Source organism: Mandrillus leucophaeus, unplaced genomic scaffold (genome assembly GCF_000951045.1).
Source record: "Mandrillus leucophaeus isolate KB7577 unplaced genomic scaffold, Mleu.le_1.0 Scaffold98, whole genome shotgun sequence".
NCBI classification, from domain to species: domain Eukaryota; kingdom Metazoa; phylum Chordata; class Mammalia; order Primates; family Cercopithecidae; genus Mandrillus; species Mandrillus leucophaeus.
In genome coordinates this window covers 1,085,391-1,108,142 of record NW_012110696.1, presented here as the reverse complement: position 1 = coordinate 1,108,142, position 22,752 = coordinate 1,085,391, and the positions used below count along the sequence as shown (strand labels likewise).

Genomic DNA, 22,752 nt, shown 5'->3' with positions numbered 1-22,752 from the left:
AAGTATGAGAAAATGGTGCTCAGGTTAGAGTGGGGCACAGAGGAAAAGAGGAAGGAGAAGTTCCATGGTCAAAGTATGAGAAAATGGTGCTCAGGAGTTCAATATTTGGTTCTAGAAGATGCAGGTGTTCTTGTGACACTGCTGGTAGAAATGTCTCTGGTTTGGGCCAGGCATGGTGGCTCATGCCTGTAATCCCAGCACTTTAGGAGGTTGAGGCGGACGGATTACTTAGGCCAGGAGTTCAAGATCAGCCTGGGCAACAAAGTGAGGCCTACTTTCTATTTATCAACAAGAAAAGAAAAGAAAAAAAGGACTTTGGCTGGGCAGTGGCTGAGTTCCACAAGCATGTGAGCAGGTTCAGCGACCACAGAAGCCTGGGTCTGGGCCCAGTCCCACCAGGAGGTTCCGTGTGGCCCTGGGGATGTTGCCTGACCCACATTAAAGCTCGTTTCTGCACTGTATATTAGGAACAAGAGCCCTTATCTCCAGCTGGGAGCCCCATGAGCTAAGGCATGGGAAGCTCTAAGCAGTGCGTGGTTCCTACTTGGTACTCAATATACACTCATTCCCTCCCATTTTCCTCCAGAAGAGAATAATAATGTAAATAGAGAATGAGGAATCCATGAGGACATCATCCCTTGCTTGACAGTGGGATCCTAGGGAAAGCCTTGGCCCTGGGGAGTAGTGCTGTGTCCTTGGAAGGAACCCCAGAGAGACAAGCAGCCTGAAGACCTGCCTTCCTGGGGGAGCATGCCCGGGACCAGCAGTGGTCTTGGCTGTCCTCTGTGATAGGTAAACTCTGGGGTTGTACCTAGAGGGGGCTCCATGGACCTTTGGACAGGATAGTGCAGAAACATGGCCCAGGGGGTGAAGGTGTGGGGTCTGTGAAGACCAGGGAAGAACCCTCTGGAGGAATGGGATCGACTGGCCTCTCTGATTCAGCCCTTCTTTCAGCCAGGCCACTCCTGGCCCTGGCCAGCTAACGGCACAGCAGCTCTGGACAGAGAGAATATTCAAGTCTTAGGAGAGTGAAGGGGCAGGCGTTTGCTTCCACTGCTTTGCCAGCAAGAGTGGGAACATCTGGGGTGCCCTGTTCTCCCCAAGTTTATCCTGGCAGAGAGGGATAAAGTCATAGTCCTTCTATGCCCAGGACTGCCTGATGAATTGGCACCATTTGGCTGGAAATGAAAAATCTCCAATATCTCTTTTAGGGCTTAAAACCTATTATTGTGATATCTTCACAAATAAGTTATGTGTTCTGCTACACTTTACTGAAATAATTCATCTATGACTCTTTCTTTCTGTCAAATTCCAACCACCACCCTCACCTAGTGCCTCAGCTATGGTGCTGCAATGGAAAATTCCCTTGGCTCTCAGAAAGAAATCCAATGGTGGCTAGATACACAAGGTTGGCCAGATGAGACTTTGAGTATCTTCTTAGACAAGTCTTTTCTCACCTCCAATCTGCTGTTAAACCCATCTGGTGAATTTTTTATTTCTGATATGCAGTTCTAGAAATTCCATTTTAGAATTTTATTTCTTGAAGTTTTCTTTTTTCATTTATTATGAGCATATTTTCTTTTACTTCCTTGAGCTTAGTTATTAATAGCAACTTTAAAACCCTCATCTGTTAATTCCAACATCTGGGTCATCTTAGGATCTGTTTCCATGATTTCCTTTTCTCTTAAGTATGGTTAAGCTATTCTGTTTCTTCCCGTTTAGGAATTTGGGGTTGTATGCTGGATATCATGTATGATATATGTAGAGTTTTGGATCCTATTATGTTCTTCTAAGGGGTGCTATTTTTTTTTCTGTTTTTCTTTTTCTTTTTTTTTTTGAGACAGTGTCTTGCTCTGTTACCCAGGCTGGAGGGCAATGGTATGATCATAGCTCACTGCAGCCTTCAATTCCTGGGCTGAAGCGATCCTCCCTGCCTCAGCCTTCTGAGTAGCTGGGACTACAGATGTATGCCCACCATGTCTGGTTAAGGAGTGCTAATTTTTTGTTTACACTTTTTATATATTTATTTTAAAGTGTATATTTAGGACAAATGGTTTTTAAAAATGTATAAAAATAATTCACATAAAAATCCAACTTCTATATTTACATGGTCCCTTAAAAGATTTTCATTTTATTATCATTAAAAATGTATTTCAGCAATCTTCACAGTACTCTCAAAAGTCAGGAATTTTAAGATTTTCTAATAGAAAAATTTTAGTATTTATCGACACAAAAATAATGAAACTAGGAATTATACCATATTTTAAAATATAATGTCTCAACTATGCTGTGCCACATAAGAATAATCTTCACACTAAACGATTATAATTCCAAGTCCTGGAATTTTCATTGATGAACAAAGCACAAAAATATTTCATAGAAAAAAATATTTCATCATAAAAAACATAGGAAGTGGAATGCTTCAAACAAAAATATCTGAGGTCTGATTTCACAACATCAAGTTTCCATATCCACTTTGTAAACATATACTCAGTATAGGTTACCAGCTTAAATAAAGTCAGTTATCACCGAAAGAAGACATAGTTAAAAAAAATTCAGTGCAAAAATACGTATCAACTAATCAACTGACCTACAACAACTTTGGTGAAAATCACAATTTGAATCCCATCATATAAAGTGATTCTCTGAAGACTTTAATTAAAAATAAAAAGCTCTACAACAGCAATCAAGTTTTCCTTTTGTTACTATTCTCTAGTAAATGCTTTTTTTGATTAGCTTTTACAATGTCATCAGGTGATGCTGATTTGAAGTCAATGGTGTTATTGCTACAAGAGGACTTACTTCTTTGTCCTTTACATCTTGAACTTGTCTACCATAAAGAAAAGCCTTACAGAAGTCAAGGGTGCGTCACTTGCAGCTTTTCAGTGAGTGACAAAGACACAGTGTTGAGGGAAAAGCTGAACTTCTAGCAGCAAGGGCCTTGGTCTAAGACAGAGAAAAAGGTGGTTTCCTAGTCAGACAGCCTTTATTGTTTTTCTTATTATTCTTAGCAAAATTGGAATTCTTCCGTAGCTTTGAACTTAGAACTTCAGTTCATGACGATGGAGCAATGGATTGGTCTACTATAGGCTTTGAAACAAAATCTGGGTTTTTTATAAGGACACTGAGATCAATATTTGAATCTATTCCAGGAGACCTCTCTTCAGATAAACTGACTTCAAAGGACTCTTTCTTAATCTGAGAGTTGTATACATCAATCGTTTCTGCAATCAATTCAGAAAGTGACAAATTCTTAAGGTCTCTTGTGAGAAGCTTTAGGAAATGCCAGTGACAACAGAGATCCTGTTAATTCTGATATTCCGGGTGAAGACTGACAGCGATTTGCTAATTGTGACAGGGGAAAGGATCCCAAACTTAGATCTGTGAAACTGGCAGATGACTGGTTACAAAGGTCAGACAAAGTAAAGCACTGGCTTATATTGGTTTCTTTGTGTTCCCGAAACAGTTCAGTTAGGAATGGACTTTCACACTGAGAAAACTGCAAATTATCATTTTCAAAAATGTAATTCTTGGCACTTTGTTCAACTAAAGAAACACTTCCAACCTCAGTTTCTTTACTAGCATTTAAATTATCAACAGTCATATTTTCCAATGAGCTAGTTAAGCACAAAGGATTATTTGAACTTCCTAAACTGCCCTGTACTGGAATGTTTTGAAAATCAGATAGTGAATTATTTTGAATATATAAAGAATTACTCGGTGTTGTGCTCTTTATCATTATGGCCTTTAAATCTGGCATTTCTTTGAATGCAGAATCATCTTTGGAAACACATTTGGATGCATGAGGTCTCAACAGATCAGCATCTAGGTTCTTTGAAAGTAGACTTTCCAGACTGTCTGTAGATGATAATCTGACTGATGGCTGACTGTCACAGGAATCTCTTGACATATCATGAATTAGGTCAGCTAGTGAAAGTTCTCTTGTTAACTTACATAATTCCAGTTTCTTCTCCCTTTTAAGTCTGTCAAGTTTCTTTTTCCTATGGAGTAAACAGTGACTTGGAACTGAAGAATTATGAGATAATCCGTATTTTCCTACTGAGCTAGAAAAATCAAAGGGTTTGCTACAATAATCCAAATGATTTGCTGACTGAGGATAAGAACTTTGAACATTATTAGCTGAAACTTCAGAAGAGGAAAATAAGACTCCTTACCTTTTGTTGTCTTTCCTGTAGATACTGTTCCCTCATTCTCGTCCTTCAAATTCTGCATGCTAATCCAGAACCCCTGACAAAGGCTTCTGCACATCAAACTTGTTCTTCAGAACTGCTTCAATTAATATTTCATCTGGCACAGCATCTCCAAGTACCTTCTCTCATTTGATCAAGGAATGAATAAAGATGAGCTTGATCAAATCCACTGAGCTGGTGGTTCGAAACAGAATTGGAAGATTCTTTCAGATCTTCATGATCATATTCTTCTATAGGCTCAACGGAAGGTTTGTCACCCCGTGAATAAATAAACTGAGCAGCTGTTGATGGTGAAATACAATAATCATCCTCTACAGACTGGCCATAGAGATCATCAACTTCAAAATCTTCATCATAGTCAAAGCCTCGAACATTCCGATGCCAGGCCATGACAGTGGAGAGGGTGTTTGCCACAGCCCCTTAACTCCTTCCAAAACACTCCGCTTAGATACTGTGCCAACTCAGGAGTACTAATTTTTTTTTTTTTTTTTTTGAGACAGAGTCTCGCTCTGTCGCCCAGGCTGGAGTGTGGTGGCCGGATCTCAGCTCACTGCAAGCTCTGCCTCCCAGGTTTAGGCCATTCTCCTGCCTCAGCCTGCTGAGTAGCTGGGACTACAGGCTCCTGCCACCACGCCTGGCTAGTTTTTTTGTATTTTTTTTAGTAGAGACGGGGTTTCACCGTGTTAGCCAGGATGGTCTCGATCTCCTGACCTCGTGATCTGCCCGTCTCGGCCTCCCAAAGTGCTGGGATTACAGGCTTGAGCCACCACACCCGGCCAGGAGTACTAATTTTTTTTTAAAGGGGCACTTAGTTTGGCTAAAATCAAACTCTGTCTCCCTGCAGTGGGAAAATGCTGAAATCTCAGGTCAGTCCTTTTTGCCTTGGCTTCTGGATTGTTTGAAGTCTGTCCCATTCATGCATAGTTAGGAGTCAGCCAAGGATCTGAGTAGAGTTCGTACCTGGAATTTGGCCTCATTTCCTGGCTCTCTTCTTTCTAGAATTTCTCCCTTCACTTTCCAGATCCTCTGGTTGTCCAGAACTCTGTCCTCCAGTTCTTCAAGCTAGTAGGATTGTATGTTCCTAGCACAGTTTCTGTCCCCACAGCATCAACTGAGGTTTGCCTTCAGGTAAGGGGCTATAGAATGAGAAATTCGCCAGTGCCGTTCCTTTCTTCCAGGTGTCAGCTGACCTCCAACTGCTGTTGCTCTGGTCACTTCCCAGTGCCTCTGGGTAGTTGTCTTTTTACACATTTTCCACAGTTTAAAGTTGATCCCTGCAGGAGGGCTGCTCCAATGGGAGCGACTTGGCCATCACCAGAAGTCATGCCTTGCTTTCTAAATACTTATGGCCAAGGGAGAATCCCTTTCCTTTCTTCTGTGGAGCTGTTGGGATCTCTGAAGGGCAGCGGGTGGCCTCAGTCCCCATGCATGAAGAAAGTCCATCCACAAGAGAGCGGACGGTGTGGTGGCTCCACACGCAGCAGGGACGAGAGACTGAGATGGAGCCTGAGGGTCCGGGAGGACTTCCAGGCCCTGGATCCTTGCTCCTCACTCCTTGGACACCCTTAGCAGTGGGGCTGTCACACTCAAAGGTCACTGTCCCTTCCCCAAGCAGGACGGCTTTTGGCTCTGTGGGGACTTCTCTGTCCCATGCTTCCTGTGGACTGCTCCTTCTTTTCATAGAACTTGTCCCCACACTGTGATTCCGTTGATCCTGTTTCACACACAGGCCCTGAGAGATCTGCATACTAGGGGCACTAAGTCCTCCCTACCTCTGAAATCCTACATGAACACACAATTTGACTCTTCCCACAGACAGCTAATCCTATCTGGTGGGTACACATGTGAGTCTATGTGTGTGTGTGTACTACAATTTGACGTTTAGCAGGGACAATCTTCACTCCCTTTCCTCCAAGTGCTCTTCTGCTCCACACATATTGCTAACAAGCTTTCACTCCTGTTTATGTCTCTAGGGATGAGCAAGTGCCTGTACATTGTGGGCCTTTGGGAATGTGGGCTGGTCTAGCTGGAACAGACCTGACAGTAAATCCTATGCTACTTTCAAAACTCAGCTCGGGTGTTGCTGCTCTGGGCCAGCTCCTGGACTCTCCCAACTCTCCTTGGGCTGGGTCCCTCCCCTGGCTCCCTTGGTACCAGGGACTCCTGCAGATGCACTGATGGCACAGTGCTATATGCCCAGGCCTGCTCCTGTGTCTCCTCTGACAGGTGCGAGCCCCTCGGGAGCAGGCACTGAGCCAGGGGGCGTGCCTTCACCACAGGCCTGTGGGTCACATGATGACTGGATGTGGAGGCAAGCTTCAGAGTCATGGAGTCATCTGAGAAGACTCAATGGTTAGACTCTAGGAGCAACAGGGGCTCAGAGCAAGATCCGAGGAGTCAGGAGCTGCTTGCAGGAGAAGGCAGGTTCCTGCTGGGCTCAGCAGCGGCCATGAGCAGGGCCGTCAGGCTGGGGATGGACATTTGAATTCAGTTGACTGATAGAGGAGCAGTGAGACTGTGAGCCAGCCTCTGGGGTCAAGGCTCCCGGACAGTGGCTGCTCTGTTACTCTGTGTGTTCCCTGCCAGCTCCTCCACAGTGGCTGCGGGGGCTGAGCGTACAGACCTTGCACCCTCTGGGGCATCTCCCCTGCCTCTCACACAGTCCTGCTGCTTCCTCTGCTATCTTCTTTACAGTTTTCACAATAGTCATGTCGCCGATTTCTCAAGAATGTGTAGGAACCGTGCCTTGCCCCACGCCCCCAGCATTTGTGGGCCGTTCAGAGGTACGTTACATGAAAACACATTACTGCAATCCGCTGCAAGCCGGTAGGTGCAAAGCTCCTCTATGGCATTTTCAAAGGGTACCCAGCGGCCCGGGAGGCCTGGCAAGTTCACGGGCTTCCTCAGTCCCAGCTCATGTGACAAAGTTTCAAACACAAGGAGAACAGAGATGCAGCCTAAGCCCACAGCAGTGGATACACAGTAATTCCAGCTGTCAAGCCAGACCGGAACAATGGGAGCAGCAGAGCTGGAGGCTCTGGGTGGGAACCCGTGTCACTGTCACAGCTAAAAGCAGCCAAATTACCCTTTTCGACATTATGGTTAATGACTCAGTACTTATTTACAAAATGCAGCTCTTTTCCACTCCAGGAAAAAAAAAAGAAAAAGAAAAAGAAAGTGAATACTCCAGAAGGAGCCAAATGGATGGCAGAGAAGACCACCTTTTTCTGAGGAGGTCAGGGCAGCCGTCCTGCCAGAGCACAGCTGCCCCACGGCAGGTGCTCGCACTCTCATTCTGTGTTCCTCCCTCCTAGCTGGATTTGGGGTGGCTGCCCCAGCTGGGGACAAGGCCGGGGCTGCCACGGGAGACCTACAGAAGCTGCTCAGTCACTTGGAGGCATTTATTGACATGGCACAGAAGTGAAGTAGGAGTCAGACGTAATGGCAGATGACACAGATGAGAGCTGACTGTGCCAGGTATGGCCCCGTCCACCCTATGAAAACATTTTCCCAGGAGGAGATGGCACAGGGAGGCGGAGGGCCTTGTACAAGGCCACACAGTCAGGAGGTGACAGGGTTGGGGATCAAGTCCAGGCTGCCTGGCCCAGGATTGGGGAGGCGATGTCTTGCCCGCAGAGCAGAAGCAAATGTTATGTTTGCAACACAAGATGCTGGAGCAGGATGCAAGGCAACAAACTTTCATATAATTTGGCAGAGTGATGCCTTCCCCACAAGACAGAGGCCCCAGGGAGGTTCAGGGGTACAGCACAGAAGAGGCTGAGAGGAGGAAGTGGACCAAGCAACTTTGAGGAGAATCAATCCAATGTCACATTACTGTCACTCACAGAATCTAGTTCTTTAAAACAAAGTTTCTTAGTCTATTTTCCAAAAACCATGTACACAATCAGAATGTTTTCAAAAGTGGAGCTGAGACCACCAAGTCCTCTAATTTGTTCCTGTGTCTTCTCTGTGCCAGGCAGTGAGCTAAACTGATGAGCTCTTTTCTTTGAGGTGCCCATGTTCGAGCTGGTGCATGAGACCATAAACAGGCAAGTGGGTGCAGAGCTGGTGTATCTTGCTCCCTCGCTGGTTTGAAGAGCAGAGCTGCCAAGATGTAGGCTCTGCCCAAGGCGTGAGGCCCATGTGGCAAGGAGCTGAGACCACCTCCAGCTGACAGCCAGCAAGAAACAGGCCAGCCAGGTGCGGTGGCTCACGCCTGTAATCCCAGCACTTTGGGAGGCCAAGGCGAGCAGATCACTTGAGGTCAGGAGTTCAAGACCAGCCTGGCCAACATGGTGAAAGCCCATCTCTACTAAAAATACAAAAAATTAGCCGAGCATGGTGGCAGGTGCCTGTGATCCCAGCTACTCAGGAGGCTGAGGCAGGAGGCTTGAGCCCAGGAGTTGGAGGTTGCAGTGAGCCGAGATTGTGCCACTGCATTCCAGCCTGGGGAACACAGCAAGACTGTCTCCAAAAAAAACAAAAAAACAAAACCCCCAAAAAACAGAAGCCAACAAAGTGGATCCCTCCCCAGCCACAGATGCGACCACAGCCCCAGCCAACACCTTGACTGCAGCCCTGCAGGGGACCCAGTTATGGCATGCCCACACCCAGAGAAACTGTGGGATAGTGTGCATTATCTTAAATTACCATGTTTTTGGCAATTTGTTACCCAGAAATGGGTAACAAATACTGTGGTTGAGGAAGGCTGCACAGGGGAGAGTTGAGCGCAAGTCTGCAGAAGTGAGGGATGGGCCCTGGTGGTGCAGGGGCAGGCGTTCCGGTAGAGGGAAGAGCAGTGCAAAGCTCTGAGGTTGGAGCCAGCCTGGCTGACTGGCTGTGGTTCTAGACAAGCCAGCCATCCACAGTTTCAGGGTGGGGCACTTTGGACCCTTGTTCAACAGCACCACAGTCTCAATGGAGACTGTAGGGCAGCTCTTAGGGACAATCTACTATGTGCTTGCCCCATTATTCTTCCACTGAAGCTTGTTTGGTTTTGCTGCTTTTCTGTGAATAAACAAAGGGTTTCCATGGCAGGATGGTGAATCTTCTTTTCAGGGTCTTTGCACAAGCCCTGCTGCTCAAAGAACTGATCACAGGGAAAAGGAGGTCTGAACAGGCTTAAGAAGGAGCTGGCGGGCTGGGGGGGAAATTAGGCCACACTGATTCAGCATGACCCAGGGCCAGAAAAGAATTAAAAAACCCCAGACAACCCATGTCAGGGAGTCCAAGGGAGAGTAGAAGAAGGGCGAATGGAAGAGAGTAGAAGGCCTGCTTTGACATGGGCGCTGGGGCTGGGGGGTAGGGGGAAGGAGGGAGAGCAGCAGAAGCAGGAAGAGAAGCGAAAAGGGAAGGGGAAGAAGAGGCTTGCAGAAGAGGCCCCAGGCAGCCCAAACCTCTGGCCTCCAGTCCTTCCCGGCCTAGCTCTGCTTTCTCCTATCTGCTACCCCTGAGATTGGATCCCCACTGTCCTGCTCCCAGCCCAAGGCCTGGTTCTGCCTTCTGTGGGGTGCTTTGGCTGTGTGGCCCAGCTGGGTGAGCTCTGCCCTAGGGAGATGGGGTGCATGCTGAGATGTGGCAATGAGTCCAAGCACTGCATACCTTGAGGCTGTCTAACTTTATAATGTCTTGGCATGTGTGTGGACAAGGGTCTCCTCGAAGGTCTCCAAGCACAGCAGTGGTGCCTAGCACAGTAGTATGGTGTAGGGGTGGAGCCAATGGCTTGGTCACACTTGACCTGCCCACCTCTGTGGCCTCCCCTTGAGAGACTGGATGTGACTCTGAGCAGGTCAACGCGTGGGGTGGTCTGGCCAGTGTCTGGTGGCTGCAGGTGTCATCAGAGCATAAACAACACCCAGGGACTCACAGATGATTTCTGAGGCACAGCCACATTTAAACACAGGCACACAGCTGCCAGCTTACAGGTGACCCCGAGACCCCAGCTCCCAGCCTGTAGCCTACCTGCTCCATAGACCACCGCGTATACCACCCTCTTGGTTTGCTCTCTGTCTGCGTGTGTCACGTGTTCCATGGGCATGTCCTTCCTGCATGGAGAGAACATGTGTGTTCAGGCACAGGAGGCATTGTCAGTGCAGGGCAGACAGTCTAACCACACGCCCCACCACTGCGCTTCCTCTGGAAATTCTTCACAGTTTCACGGTGGCTGGCACACCGGCACGGGAGACATTCCATACCTGTGGTGTCAGCTTGGCAAGGGCCCCAGGCAGATGCCTTTGGCAACACTGCAGCAGCTGCTGCCAGCCAAGCACTACCCCACATTCCCAGGTGTCCACAAATCAAAACCCAAAACTGCTTTCACCAAAGGCATGCCCACCCAAATTCAGGAAAGCCCATTCCCCATGTTGGGGTGCTTGGGCCTGGGCCACGTCTGTGTCTGCTGCAGTGGGGGAGCTGGTTTCTAGGCCTATCTAGTCCCACTGCTTGACTGGATGAGCAACTCTGTCCTGGCCTCCCACAGACAGAGGCCATGGGGGTGAGCCCCACCCTGGGGCTACAGCATTCAGATAGAATAAGGATCAACTCAGCATTTGACCGGCATCTGAACCACAGCAATCTCCAGAGATTAACGCTGAGACATCTGAGTAGCACAGGAGCTCCAGGGCACTCCCAGCACCACCAAGAGTCCCTCCTCCTCTGAGAGCATCCCCAAAGGATAGGCAGCCTGCCAGGTGCCCTGGGTGCCGCCTCCTGCCTGCTGCTTTTGTAAACATCCTTATCATCTACACCAGGCCTCCCTGATGGAGTGGGCATCTCAGATTCAGAAGCCGAGAGAGAGAGAGTGAGAGAGAGAGAGAGAAACAGAGACAGAGAGAGACAGAAAAAGTAACAGAAACTTTTCCCAATCTGTTTTGTGAATGACTTTGTGCTGGGGCCTCCTTCATTGCTTAGCCAGGTTGTTCACAGCTCTACCTTAGCCTTCACTTCCTACTTGCACTGAACATAGAGACCAGCCCCAGGTGAAACTCAGGTCTTCTTAGCTCTTTTCTGAGCATGCAAGCTCCCTGCGCATGTATGGGGCTTTCTACATTTCCTGGTATCCACAGGTACTTTTGAATGCTCTAATTTCCAAAAGCATCTCTCTCCTCAGTTTTTCTTCCAGAGCTTTCAGTGCTTCATCGTTTGCCTCAACTATAATTTTTAGCTTCAGGAAGCTGCAAGTTATTTGCCTTACAATGTTTCCAAGCAATGTCTGCCACTCTTCTGCAGCAAGTGGGTTCTGAGTTAGGTGAAACAATGACAAGTGCCTGTGTCAGTCCTTCAGGCAGCCACCAGACTGGTGAGAATACCCACTTCTTTTCGAGTAAGGTGTGCTCTGCCTCCAGAAGCAGAGACCAGGTCCCACGCTCGGAATATGCTGCTGCCTTCAAGATTAGGGGGTAGGAGGAGGGTAAATAGAGTCATCACAAGGCTCTCCTACCATTTTTTATTTTTTTTGAGACAGAGTCTTACTCTGTTGCCCAGGCTGGAGGGCAGTGGCATAATCTCGACTCACTGCAACCTCCGTCTCTTGGGTTCAAGTGATTCTCCTGCCTCAGCATCCTGAGTAGCTGGGATTACAGGCACCTGCCACCATGCCCAGCTAATTTTTGTATTTTTAGTAGAGACGGGGTTTTATCATGTTGGCCAGGCTGGTCTCAAACTCCTGACCTTGTGATCAGCCTGCCTTGGCCTCCCAAAGTGCTGGAATTACAGGCATGAGCCACTGCACCCAGCTCTCCTATCATTTTTAAGTTTTTTCTTATTTTTCTTTTTTTAGAGGTAGGGTCTTGCTTGTTCCCCACTGGTTTTGAACTCCTGGTCTCAAGCAATCCTTCTGCTTCAGCCTCTCAAAGTGCTGGGATTACAAGCATGAGTCACCATACTCCGCTTGCCTTTTTCTTGATTCAGCATTTGCTTGGCTGCTGTAAACCTTCGCCTATTTTTCAAAGTTTTGATGAAGTTGGTTGAGACAGTTTTGTTAGATTTTTCAATGTTTCTTTGGGGGACGGGCCCATGGGGCTGTGTACCCCACCATTCTTGCTGACATCCCAGACTTCACTGATTTTTTGCCACCTATTTTCTAAGTACCAATGCATTTCCAGTTTTCCCCCTTTTTCTGCTGTGTTAAGCTATTTTGCCACCTCATTTAGCTACCCTTAAACTTGGCATTGTTAATAGCTATATTTAGATAAGAAGCAAAAAGCCAAAATGGGCTGAGTGCAGTGGCTCATGACTGTAATCTCAGCACTTTAGGGGGCTGAGGTGGAAGGATCATTTGAGGCCAGGTGTTCGAAACCAGCCTGGGCAACATAGCAAGACCCCGTCTCTACAAAAAATGAAAATTAAAAAATTAGCTGGGCATGATGGTATGCCCCTGTGGTCCCAGCTACTTGGGAAGCTGAGGTGGGAGGACTGCTTGAGCCTGGGAGGTTGAGGCTGCAGTGAACCATGAGTGTGCCATTGCACTCCAGCCTGGGTGACAGAGTAAGACCCTGTTTAAATGAATAAACAACTACATGACATTTTTGTAGACTATTTTATAAAACATATTTAAATTTAACCAAATGAAAATGTATCATAGAGGTCTTGGTAAGTTTAGATTGATGCCAGGTACATAAGCAAGGGAAGGAGCTAGAATGATCCATGGGTAATGGCTTAGCACCAGAGACACCAGTATGAACTCATAAGCTCCATGTCGATGCACATGGTTACACAGAGAAATATTTAAAGATGTGTGTATATACAAGGTTGGCATGCATGTATAACTTCTTGTTCTGTCAGCTGAGAGGGCCTAGAAGCAACCTGCTCAGTAGCAAAGAGCACCTAGCACCAGAGCTTGGCCTTTAACACCACTCTCCAATGAAAAATGGGGCTCCCTTGGAGAAATGGCTGATTCCAGGACTGGAGCAGGAAACATACAAGATGAGCCTGGAATATCTTCTAGTGTCGGTAAGTAAGGAAGTGATAAATGTGTGTGCACATGCGCGCGTGCACAGACACACACACACACACATACACAAAAGAGGTTAAGTCAAAGGGACACAGGAGCCAACTGAAAGAGGTCCCAATGGCCAAAGCTGGAACAATTTAAGCAAGGAAACAAAAAAAAATTGGATTATAGCCCAAAGTAAAAAATAAATATTCATGAATCCATACGAATTTGGATTCAAAGGATTAAATAAATAAATGGGGGAGAACACGGATCTCCCATACAGAAGAAATCTAAATAATGTATATAGATACCCTGTCCTTAAGAAGACAAAGCATAACCCCCAACTCCTGAATTAGAGGCTGTGCTTAGTGACTTGCTCTCAAAGGGTACCATGTGGAATCAGAGTAGAAGAGAGTATCTTTATAGTAGAGAAACCTGACAAACACGCCATCAGCCAGGTGACCCAGGTCAGCATCAGCAGGGGTAAGTCCTGTTGACAGTGCGCGTCCCTGATTCAGTGTGATGGGAACGGCCCTGCACCTCTGTGCTCTTCCTCCCTCAAACCCCAAATCCCAGTCTAGTCATGAGAAAAACATCAGACTAACACCAACTGAGGGACATTCTACAAAATACCTGACCAGTCCTCCTCAAAACTGTCAGGGTCATTGAAAACAGGGCAAGTCCAAGAAAGTGTCACCATCAAAAGGAGCCTACAGAGACTGTGACTAAATTCAGTGTGGTGTCATGGAGGGGGTCCTGGAGCAGAAAGGGGACAGCAGGGAAAGACTGAGGAAATTCAAGTCATGTGTGGACTTTAGTTTATGATAACACACCAGTATTGGGTTCATTCATTGTGACACATGTACCATATTAATGGAAAACATTCATACCAGGGAAGCAGGGGTGGGATGTATGAGAACTCTTCATACCATCCTTGCCATTTTTATGTCAATTTAAAACTGTTCTAAAATAAAAAGTTTATTTAAAAAAGTGATCCAGTTCAAGACCAACCTGGGCAACATGATGAAACCTTGTCTCTACTAAAAATACAAAAAAATTAGCCAGGTGTGGTGATGTACACCTGTAGTCCCAGCTATGTGGGGGGCTGAAGCAGGAGGATCACTGGAGCCCGGAAGGCTGAGGCTACAGCGAGCTGAGATTGTGCCACCGTACTCCAGCCTGGGTGATGAGTGAGACCCTGTCTCAAAAAAAAAAAAAAAAAAAAGAGAGAGAGAGAGAGAGAGAGATCCAAAAATTATGCGAGGTTGTAAATCATTTATATAGTATGACTCAATTTTAAGTCATAAAATTGCAGATAAATATGTAGGGGAAAGCCCACAAGTAAGTCTAGTGGGCTTACAAAAATTTGGTTTTTGTTATTTTGATAGCTGGTATTTAAATTTTTTCTAACCAATGAAAATTATAAAGAAAAAATTACCCATAAAAAATTCCACAGTAAATACAGTCAATAGCTTTCCTACTAGTAATAAACAGAAACTATAATAAAATGACCACACTCAAAATAGCAATAAAAACCTCAACATATCTGACAATAAGTTTAAGAAGAAATGCACCAGACTTTCAACAAGGAAGGGGCATTAAAGGACACAGTGGAAGATGTGCTGTGCTCCTGGACAGAAGAATACAACAGTGAAAAGACATCAACTTTGCCATATCCAGTTTTACCTTAGCACACTTTCAATTAAGGTATCGGGAGGATTGAGGGGTGAAAACTTAAGATAGCAATTCTAAATTTCATCTGAAAAACAAAACAAATGGGAACAGGCCAAAGCTAAAAAGGGCGAATAATGAGGAAGAACAGGGAAAGGTACACAAAGCTCAATACTGATGCAGGAGTAAAAATAGATAAATCGGGGGAAGCAAAGAAAAAGCCCCAAACAGGCTGTAGTATATTTTAAAACATAGTCAATGATTTGGCATTTTAAATCTACACTGGGTTGGAACTGACTCATTATTTGGGAAACTATGAAGTTAAATGCCTACTTCCTATCATACACAAAAATAAATTAGAAGCTTATTAAAATAAAAACAATCATGAAAGGATGATGTTGAAATACATATACAGAGTAGAACAGAGAGCCCAGTGGCGGTGCTGGGGCTCATGGGCCTTGGCGTGTTGCAGAGGTGAAACACTGGATGTGGCCTCATGCATTGACCTGGGACAACTGGCTCGCCATGGTGGAAAAAATCAAATTAGATCTTTGTTGCCACACAAATCACAAAAATGGGGTCCAGACTGAGTAAATGCCTAAACATGAAAGAAAATCAAAATTTAAATAAGGCTAAAGAAAACAAAGGAGAATACATAAATCTCATAAATAGGAGTGTGTTGAAAAGAAACACAAACAATACAAATCATACTAAGAAATATCTTTTTCTTCCAAGACAGCTGATTAGATGCATTTCAAGCATGCCTCATCCACTTAGAAGAACCAAAATGCTATGTAGACAATCACACTTTGAATACATTATCCAAGACAGAACACAGCAGTTCAACAGAAAAGCAAAAGAAAACTCCACAATCTAGGAAGAAGGAAAACAGGCAGCCTGCATGGCCGGGACAGGCTGGGAACCAGAGTGACTCCCCAGTACTAGAGGGGGTGATATCTTTCTGTGGTCCACTTTCCCAGTGGGAGATCATACAATCCAGGCCATAGGAGAGCACCTTAACCGTCCCCAGCCCTGCTCCAGGGAGGGAACACGCCCTGGGTCCCATGTCCTTCCTAAGACCTAAATAGCTAGAGTAAGATACCATTGTTGGTCCTAGCTCCTAACAGACTGTGTGGTGCCATGAAACAATGGCATTAGGCCTAGGCATCAGGAAAACTTGGGCTGCTGCTTGTGGAACAAGGATGTGAGCAAAGTGTGAGCTCCCACAACTAGAATTGGAAAGCAAGCATGGCATGGGCTGCAGTCACCAGAGTTGAAAGTAGGCACTTTCCCTGGGAATTGAGCAGGACGAGAGTAGCTGTGGAGGCTTGGTCTTGAGCTGGGTAGGGGCTCTTATGGCCCAGGGCTGAGTTGTGGGTTAGGTGTGAGTTGCCAGGTCTGACTGAAAAGTGAGTCAGCTGTGACAGCTGGGATGGGGGAGGATGCCTGGATTGGACTGGGGTGTGAGAAGGACATAAGTTCCCCACTCTTCAGCCAAGGCTGTGATCACCGAAACAGGCCTTCACTCGCAGGACCTCAGCATAGTGGCTGTTGCCCTTCACTCAAACATTTCACCAGGGGCCTGGGGATTGCCATGCCATCCCTAGCCCTTCACCAAGGCAGGTGCATGAACTTTCCACTGGGGGGCACTTACCACTCAGGGTCCAGCACAAGTTCACCTGGTCCGGCTATGCCTGCCTTCATCCCCAAGAGAGTGCAGGATCCAGGGTCCTGGGGGTTCCACAACCCAATTCAGCACCTGGGACACTCAAGCACTTTTCCAGGGAGGCAGAGGTCAGGCATAAATACCATACCACTACCATCTCAGCTGGCTCCTACCTGCAAGTGCTGCCTGCTGGCCTGGGGGCCGGCTTGCACAGCCCATTGCAACCACTGCCAATACAAATGCACAGCACTTGGGACCCAAAAGAGTATCTCACAACCACTGCTACTACCATCACTCAAACCATCCTGGCTGCCGAGGAGCTCAAGAGCCCACTCACCCAACCAGGACATCACTAGTACAAATGGCATCTGAGAAAGCCAACCAGAGGCCTAAGAACTGGTCTGCCTGGAACCGCCAATACAGGTGCCAGCATATGCTGTCCCAGGGCACAAGGACAGTCATGCTTAGCTCACTAAGAGAAAGTGGCTGAAACCTGAAGAGAGGCCCATCTGGCATTTTAGTCCCTGCAAAACTTTACCACAGCCTCCACCAATACCTACACCCTGACATCCCAAAGAAACCACAGATACCACTAATGCTATTCACAGCCAAAGAAATCATACAGAGTCTTCACTACTGCATGCAATCAGAAACAAAGCCAAAGGGTCCTATCCAACCAACAGAGAGTCACATCTTCAGGAACCCCCACACCCAAATGAAAGTAAATTAAAAAATAAGAAGCAGCAACTGTTATACCAGATGTGCAGAAATCAGTGTAAGGACACAGGAAACATGAAAAAGCAAGGTAATATGACACCCTCAAAGGAACACAATAATTCTCTAGCAATAGATCTTAACCAAAAAAGAAATCCTCAAAATCCCGGATAAATAATTCAAAATACTGATTTTTAAAGAGGCTCAATGAGATGCAAGAGAAATTTGGAAATCAATACAAAGAACTCAGAAAATTAACTCAGGATGAATTAAAATTAATTCACAAATGAGAAACTTACCAAAGAGATAGATATCTCTAAAAACAAAACCCCCAAAACCAACTAAACAGACATTCTGGAACTAAAAAATTCATTGAAGGGAATATAAGATACATTTGAAAGCTTCAACAACAGACTGGGCCAAGCAGAAGAAAAAATTTCAGAACTGGAAGACAGGGCCGGGCGCGGTGGCTCAAGCCTGTAATCCCAGCACTTTGGGAGGCCGAGACTGGCAGATCACGAGGTCAGGAGATCGAGACCATCCTGGCTAACACGGTGAAACCCCGTCTCTACTAAAAAATACAAAAAACTAGCTGGGCGAGGTGGCGGGCGCCTGTAGTCCCAGCTACACGGGAGGCTGAGGCAGGAGAATGGCGTGAACCCGAGAGGCGGAGCTTGCAGTGAGCTGAGATCCGGCCACTGCACTCCAGCCCGGGCAACAGAGCAAGACTCCGTCTAAAAAAAAAAAAAAAAAAAAGAGAACTTGAAGACAGGTCTTTTGGAATCCAATAGGCAAAATTAAAGAAAAAAGAATAAAAAGAATGAACAAAATCTTTGAGATGTTTGGGACTATATAAAACACCCAAATTTATAAATTATTGGTATTCCTGAGGTTGAAGAGAGATCAAAAGGCTTAGAAAACCTATTTAACAGATTAGTATATTAAAAATTCCTGTCTAGTAAGAGATTTTGACATCCCAATCCAGGAGGTTCAGCAATCCCCAGGAAAATACAAGAAAAAAGGACTTTGCCACAGCACATTATAATCAAACTGTCTAAAGTTAAAGTTAAAGAGCAAATTCTGGCCGGGCGCGGTGGCTCACACCTGTAATCCCAGCACTTTGGGAGGCCAAGGCGGGAGGATCATGAGGTCAGGAGATCGAGACCACCCTGGCTAACATGGTGAAACCCTGTCTCTACTAAAAAAATACAAAAAATTAGCCGGGCATGATGGCGGGCACCTGTAGTCCCAGCAACTTGGGAGGCTGAGGCAGGATAATGGCATGAACCTAGGAGGTGGAGCTTGTAGTGAGCAGAGATCATACCACTGCACTCCAGCCTGGACGACAGAGTGAGACTCCATCTCAAAAATAAATAAATAAATAAAATAAAAATAAAAAATAAATAGAGAGCAAATTCTAAAGTCTGCAAGAGAGAAGTGTCTAGTCATTTACAAAGGAAACCCCATTAAACTAACAGCAGACTTTTCAGCAGAAACCTTACAAGCCAGACGAGAATGGAACGACATATTTAAAGTGCTGAAAGAAAAAGCAAACAAACAAAAATGCTGTCAGTCAAGAATTCTATATCCAGCAACACAATCTTCATAAATGAAGGATAAATAAAGTCTTTCCCAGACAAGTAAATGATGACTGTGTTTGTCACCACTAGACCAGCCCTTCAAGAAATGCTCAAGGAAAGCTGGGCGCAGTGGCTCACGCCTGTAATCCCAGCACTTTGGGAGGCCAAGGTGGGCGGATCACAAGGTCAGGAGATCAAGACCACAATGAAACCCCGTCTCTACTAAAAATACAAAAAATTAGCCAGGCGCGGTTGTGGGTGCCTGTAGTCCCAGCTACTCAGGAGGCTGAGCCAGGAGAATGGCAGGAACCCGGGAGGCAGAGCTTGCAGTGAGCCGAGATCACGCCACTGCACTCCAGCCTGGGCGACAGAGCAAGACTCTGTCTCCAAAAAAAAAAAAAAAAAAAAAGAAATGCTCAAGGGAGTCCTAAACTTGGAAGGAAAAGGATGACATTCACCATCATGGAAACATACAAAAGTATAAAACTCACTGGTAAAGCAATCACACAAAGGAGGAAGTGAAAGTAATCAAATGGCACCACTACAGAATTCCACCAAACCACAATGACAAACAGAGAAAATGAAAGAAAGAATTTATAAAACCAGAAAACAATTAGCAATATGACAGAAACAAAACTTCACATATCAACATTAACCTTAAAGGTAAATGGATTAAATGTCTATGGCAGAACAACAATCCACTGTATGGATAGACCATATCTTGCTTACTTGTTCTGCTGATAGACAGTTAGGTGTTTCCACCTTTTGGCTATTATGACTAATACCACTATGAACGTCATGTACGAGTTTTTGTGTGGACATATGTTTCCATTTCTGTTGGGTATGTACTAGGAGTGGAATTGCTGGGTCATATGGTAACTCTGTGTTTAACTTTTTGAGGAACTGCCAGACTGTTTTTCACAGTGGCTGCACCATTTACCAATGGCAATGTATGAGGGTTGATTACTTTTATTTTGTAGGAAAGCAGGAAGGAAGATCAGTCCTTGAGCTTTTTACCCAAACTTCCCCCAGAAAACACAATCCTGGAGCCCTTAACAAATAATTAAAACTCTCTGGAGGGATATTTGACTGAGCAACATGGGCCTATGCTGTCTGCACCCAGCAGAGAGCCTCATTTGCAAGTGGCATCTCCCTCTTATAGTAAAAGCTATCCCAGTCAGACCACATGAGCTATGACGGCTGTATCTGTGGCTGAAAGAGGAAGAGCCCCAGGGATAGACTGTGGCCTCAGGTCATAGATCAGAGCTGTCCACTCCTCAGTGTGAGTTACTGCAAAGGTATGCCGTTGCTGTCATTCACCCTCCAAGTGCTGCATACCTATCAGGGTGGCAGGGAATCAGACTGGCTCCCTTCAGAAGCGTGCACAGGTCGGGGGCACACACATGCATACAGTCATGTGCAGCCCAAGAGCAAGCACCACACCAGCTACCCTTTGTTGAGATCTGCCCCCCACTATCCCATCTGAGCTCCAGTCTCAACAACCTATTTGGCCTCTCCACATGGGTGCAGCAGAGATGTCCCAGGTTCAACACGTCCGCGTCTTAACTCTTGTTCTGACCTCCCCTCACATGTTGAGAAAACACACCACCCACCCTGCTGCTGGCCCTCAATTGCCCCACTGGCACTCACACGTCCAGTCCATCTCCAAACCTCATCACCTCCACCTCCTAATATCGCTGGAGTCTGGACCTTTTTATCGTCTCTACTGATTGTTCCCTGCCCCTCATCTGGATGGCAGCAATAGTCTCCTCTGCCTTTTTTTCCCCTACAACCCATTCTCTGCTCAGCACCATGCAATTTGAAAACTTCCTTGCTGAAAACCATTCGGCAGGCATCCAGTTAAAGGTGGCACATCTGTTTCTCTCTGCTCCCTACCAAGATCCCACTAAAATAATGCAAAGGAATTAAGAGGAATAAATCTACAAGAAAAAAGAGATCAGGAGAGCGATTATCACCAGGCAAGAGAGCTCCATATATTTATGAAAGCTGGTGAAGAGCTGGTGGTGAGAAGATCCATCACCCAGAAGACCCAAGAATGTGAGCTCCGGAATAGGGAGTGCCTGGTATAATGCAAGGTGGAGACGGGGAGCTGAAAGCAGGGAGGGGACATGAATCCAACACATGTACACAGAATCGTCAAGCATCCTCTTTGACTCGCCACCCATCACTCCCTACCCCAAACATTCCACACAAGTCTGTCCAGGAGCCCACTCCCCCAGACAAATAATGATAATGATGATGATGGTGATGATAAAATGGACCATGGGATTCTCTCTACAGAAGCTGATGGTCTTGGCAAGCTCTCCAACACCCTCCATATTGCTGAACTTGACAGTCACTCCCTAGTCTCTGGCCTTCTTAAGATGTCCTCGAAGAAGAAAACCTGTTCTGTGCTGCTCACTTCACTCTTACTGAGCAAACTCAGGAAGAGTTTACTCAGGTACTTTTTTTTTCTAGCAAAAATGATCTCTATGGGCCTACTATGCTTATAATGCTAGCTAATGAAATTCCAGAGTCTGTCTTTAAAATGCAAGTCTTCATAATTAAAAAAAAAAAAACTGAATCTAAGAAAGAAATGAAGATGTTCTCTCTGTCCTGCAGCTGTGGAGAAAGAAACATCAATCACAGACCCAATCTGAAAAGTGTTAAATGGGGAACTCCCACGTGAACAGCCATCCTGGTTTCCTGGAACTGCAAAAACTGGCATGAATATCCTTAACTACTGCACTCTTCTCTCTTCTGTTACCATGAAATTGCCTTTGGAGGTCTTGCGAGACTCCTAGACTGTAGAATGTATTGCCATGTCCTGTGACAATCATCTTGAAGAAGTCTTGTAATTTTGATAGACTGTCTTACTTGATAAATTTTTTGCCCAGGGAATAATGCTAAAATTGGCATGTGTGAATTTCTAACCCATATAAATACTTACAAGACCTAGCTGTTGAATAAGAAGAGTGTCACTGGCTGTCCCCTCTTTCAGCATACACAGGACCAGCAAATACAAAGCCCAGGGCTCTTCCAGATGATTATTTAACAGATCCTTTGAAACAGTTTTTCAGTTAAATTGCATTTATCTTTTATCATATACTAAATGTTTACACATATTCCAGTAGGTCTTTTTATGGACTTCATTTTTTTCCATTGATCTATTCTGGTTTTTATTCATACCACTGTGTTTTAGCAACTGTGACTTTAACATTAATATATTTTAGTATCTGGCAGGACTTGGTCTTTTTTAGTGCTTCTCTTAAAAAGTTTTTAGGATTATTATGCATTATTTTTGCATCATAAACTGCAGACTAGTTTGTCTAGTTACTAAAAAAACCTTACTGGTATTTTTTGGCATATTTGTTAGGATATTTCTATATTTACATATTAATGTAAGGAGAAGTAACATCTTCATAAAATTGAAGTTTCCAATCTGTCCTATTTTTCACATTTCTCAGATCTTGCACATTATCCATTGTATTATTATAGATATTTTTTCATTGCACCTTTTCTTCCAATACATTTTCTAACCGGTTGTTTATATTTGGGGAGGTAATTTCTGTATATTAATCTGTGCCTAGTCTTCTTCCAGGTCCCAGTTTTAATAGTTTTTAAGAGTTTTCTTTTAGTTGATTCACTTGGTTTCCTAGGCAGATAATCATACCGTCTTCACCAAATGATGGGTTTGCTTCCTCCTTTCCAGGTTTTAAGCTTGTTTCATTATTTCATCAACCAGAGTAACCATACATACTAGCAGCAATAGTATCTTTTCTCATCTCTGAGTCTCACAGGGGTGCTTTGGTGTTTCATGCATGAGCTTGCTGTTATTTGTTGGCTTGTGGTGGGTAAATACTGTCAGCCATTGAAGGCTTGGAGGGGTTGCATGATCTGACTGAATCTCAGAGAGATAACGGGGGTAGCATTAGGGCGTGGATTGGAGTTGGGGAGTGGGGGACCAGCCAGGAAATT

General features: G+C 45.3%; 1 protein-coding gene and 1 pseudogene across 2 annotated transcripts in view; both read right to left on the bottom strand.

Annotated features, from left to right (window-relative positions):
- Positions 1 to 22,752, bottom strand: part of LOC105532652 (HAUS augmin-like complex subunit 3) — a 191,743-nt gene that overhangs the window by 14,864 nt on the left and 154,127 nt on the right. For both annotated transcript variants that reach the window (XM_011970856.1, XM_011970855.1), the window contains one exon: positions 10,173 to 10,255. In XM_011970856.1, the coding sequence (XP_011826246.1) occupies positions 10,173 to 10,255 (83 nt within the window). The remainder of the gene's footprint in view (positions 1 to 10,172; positions 10,256 to 22,752) is intronic.
- On the bottom strand, positions 2,687 to 4,659 carry LOC105532691 (annotated as a pseudogene).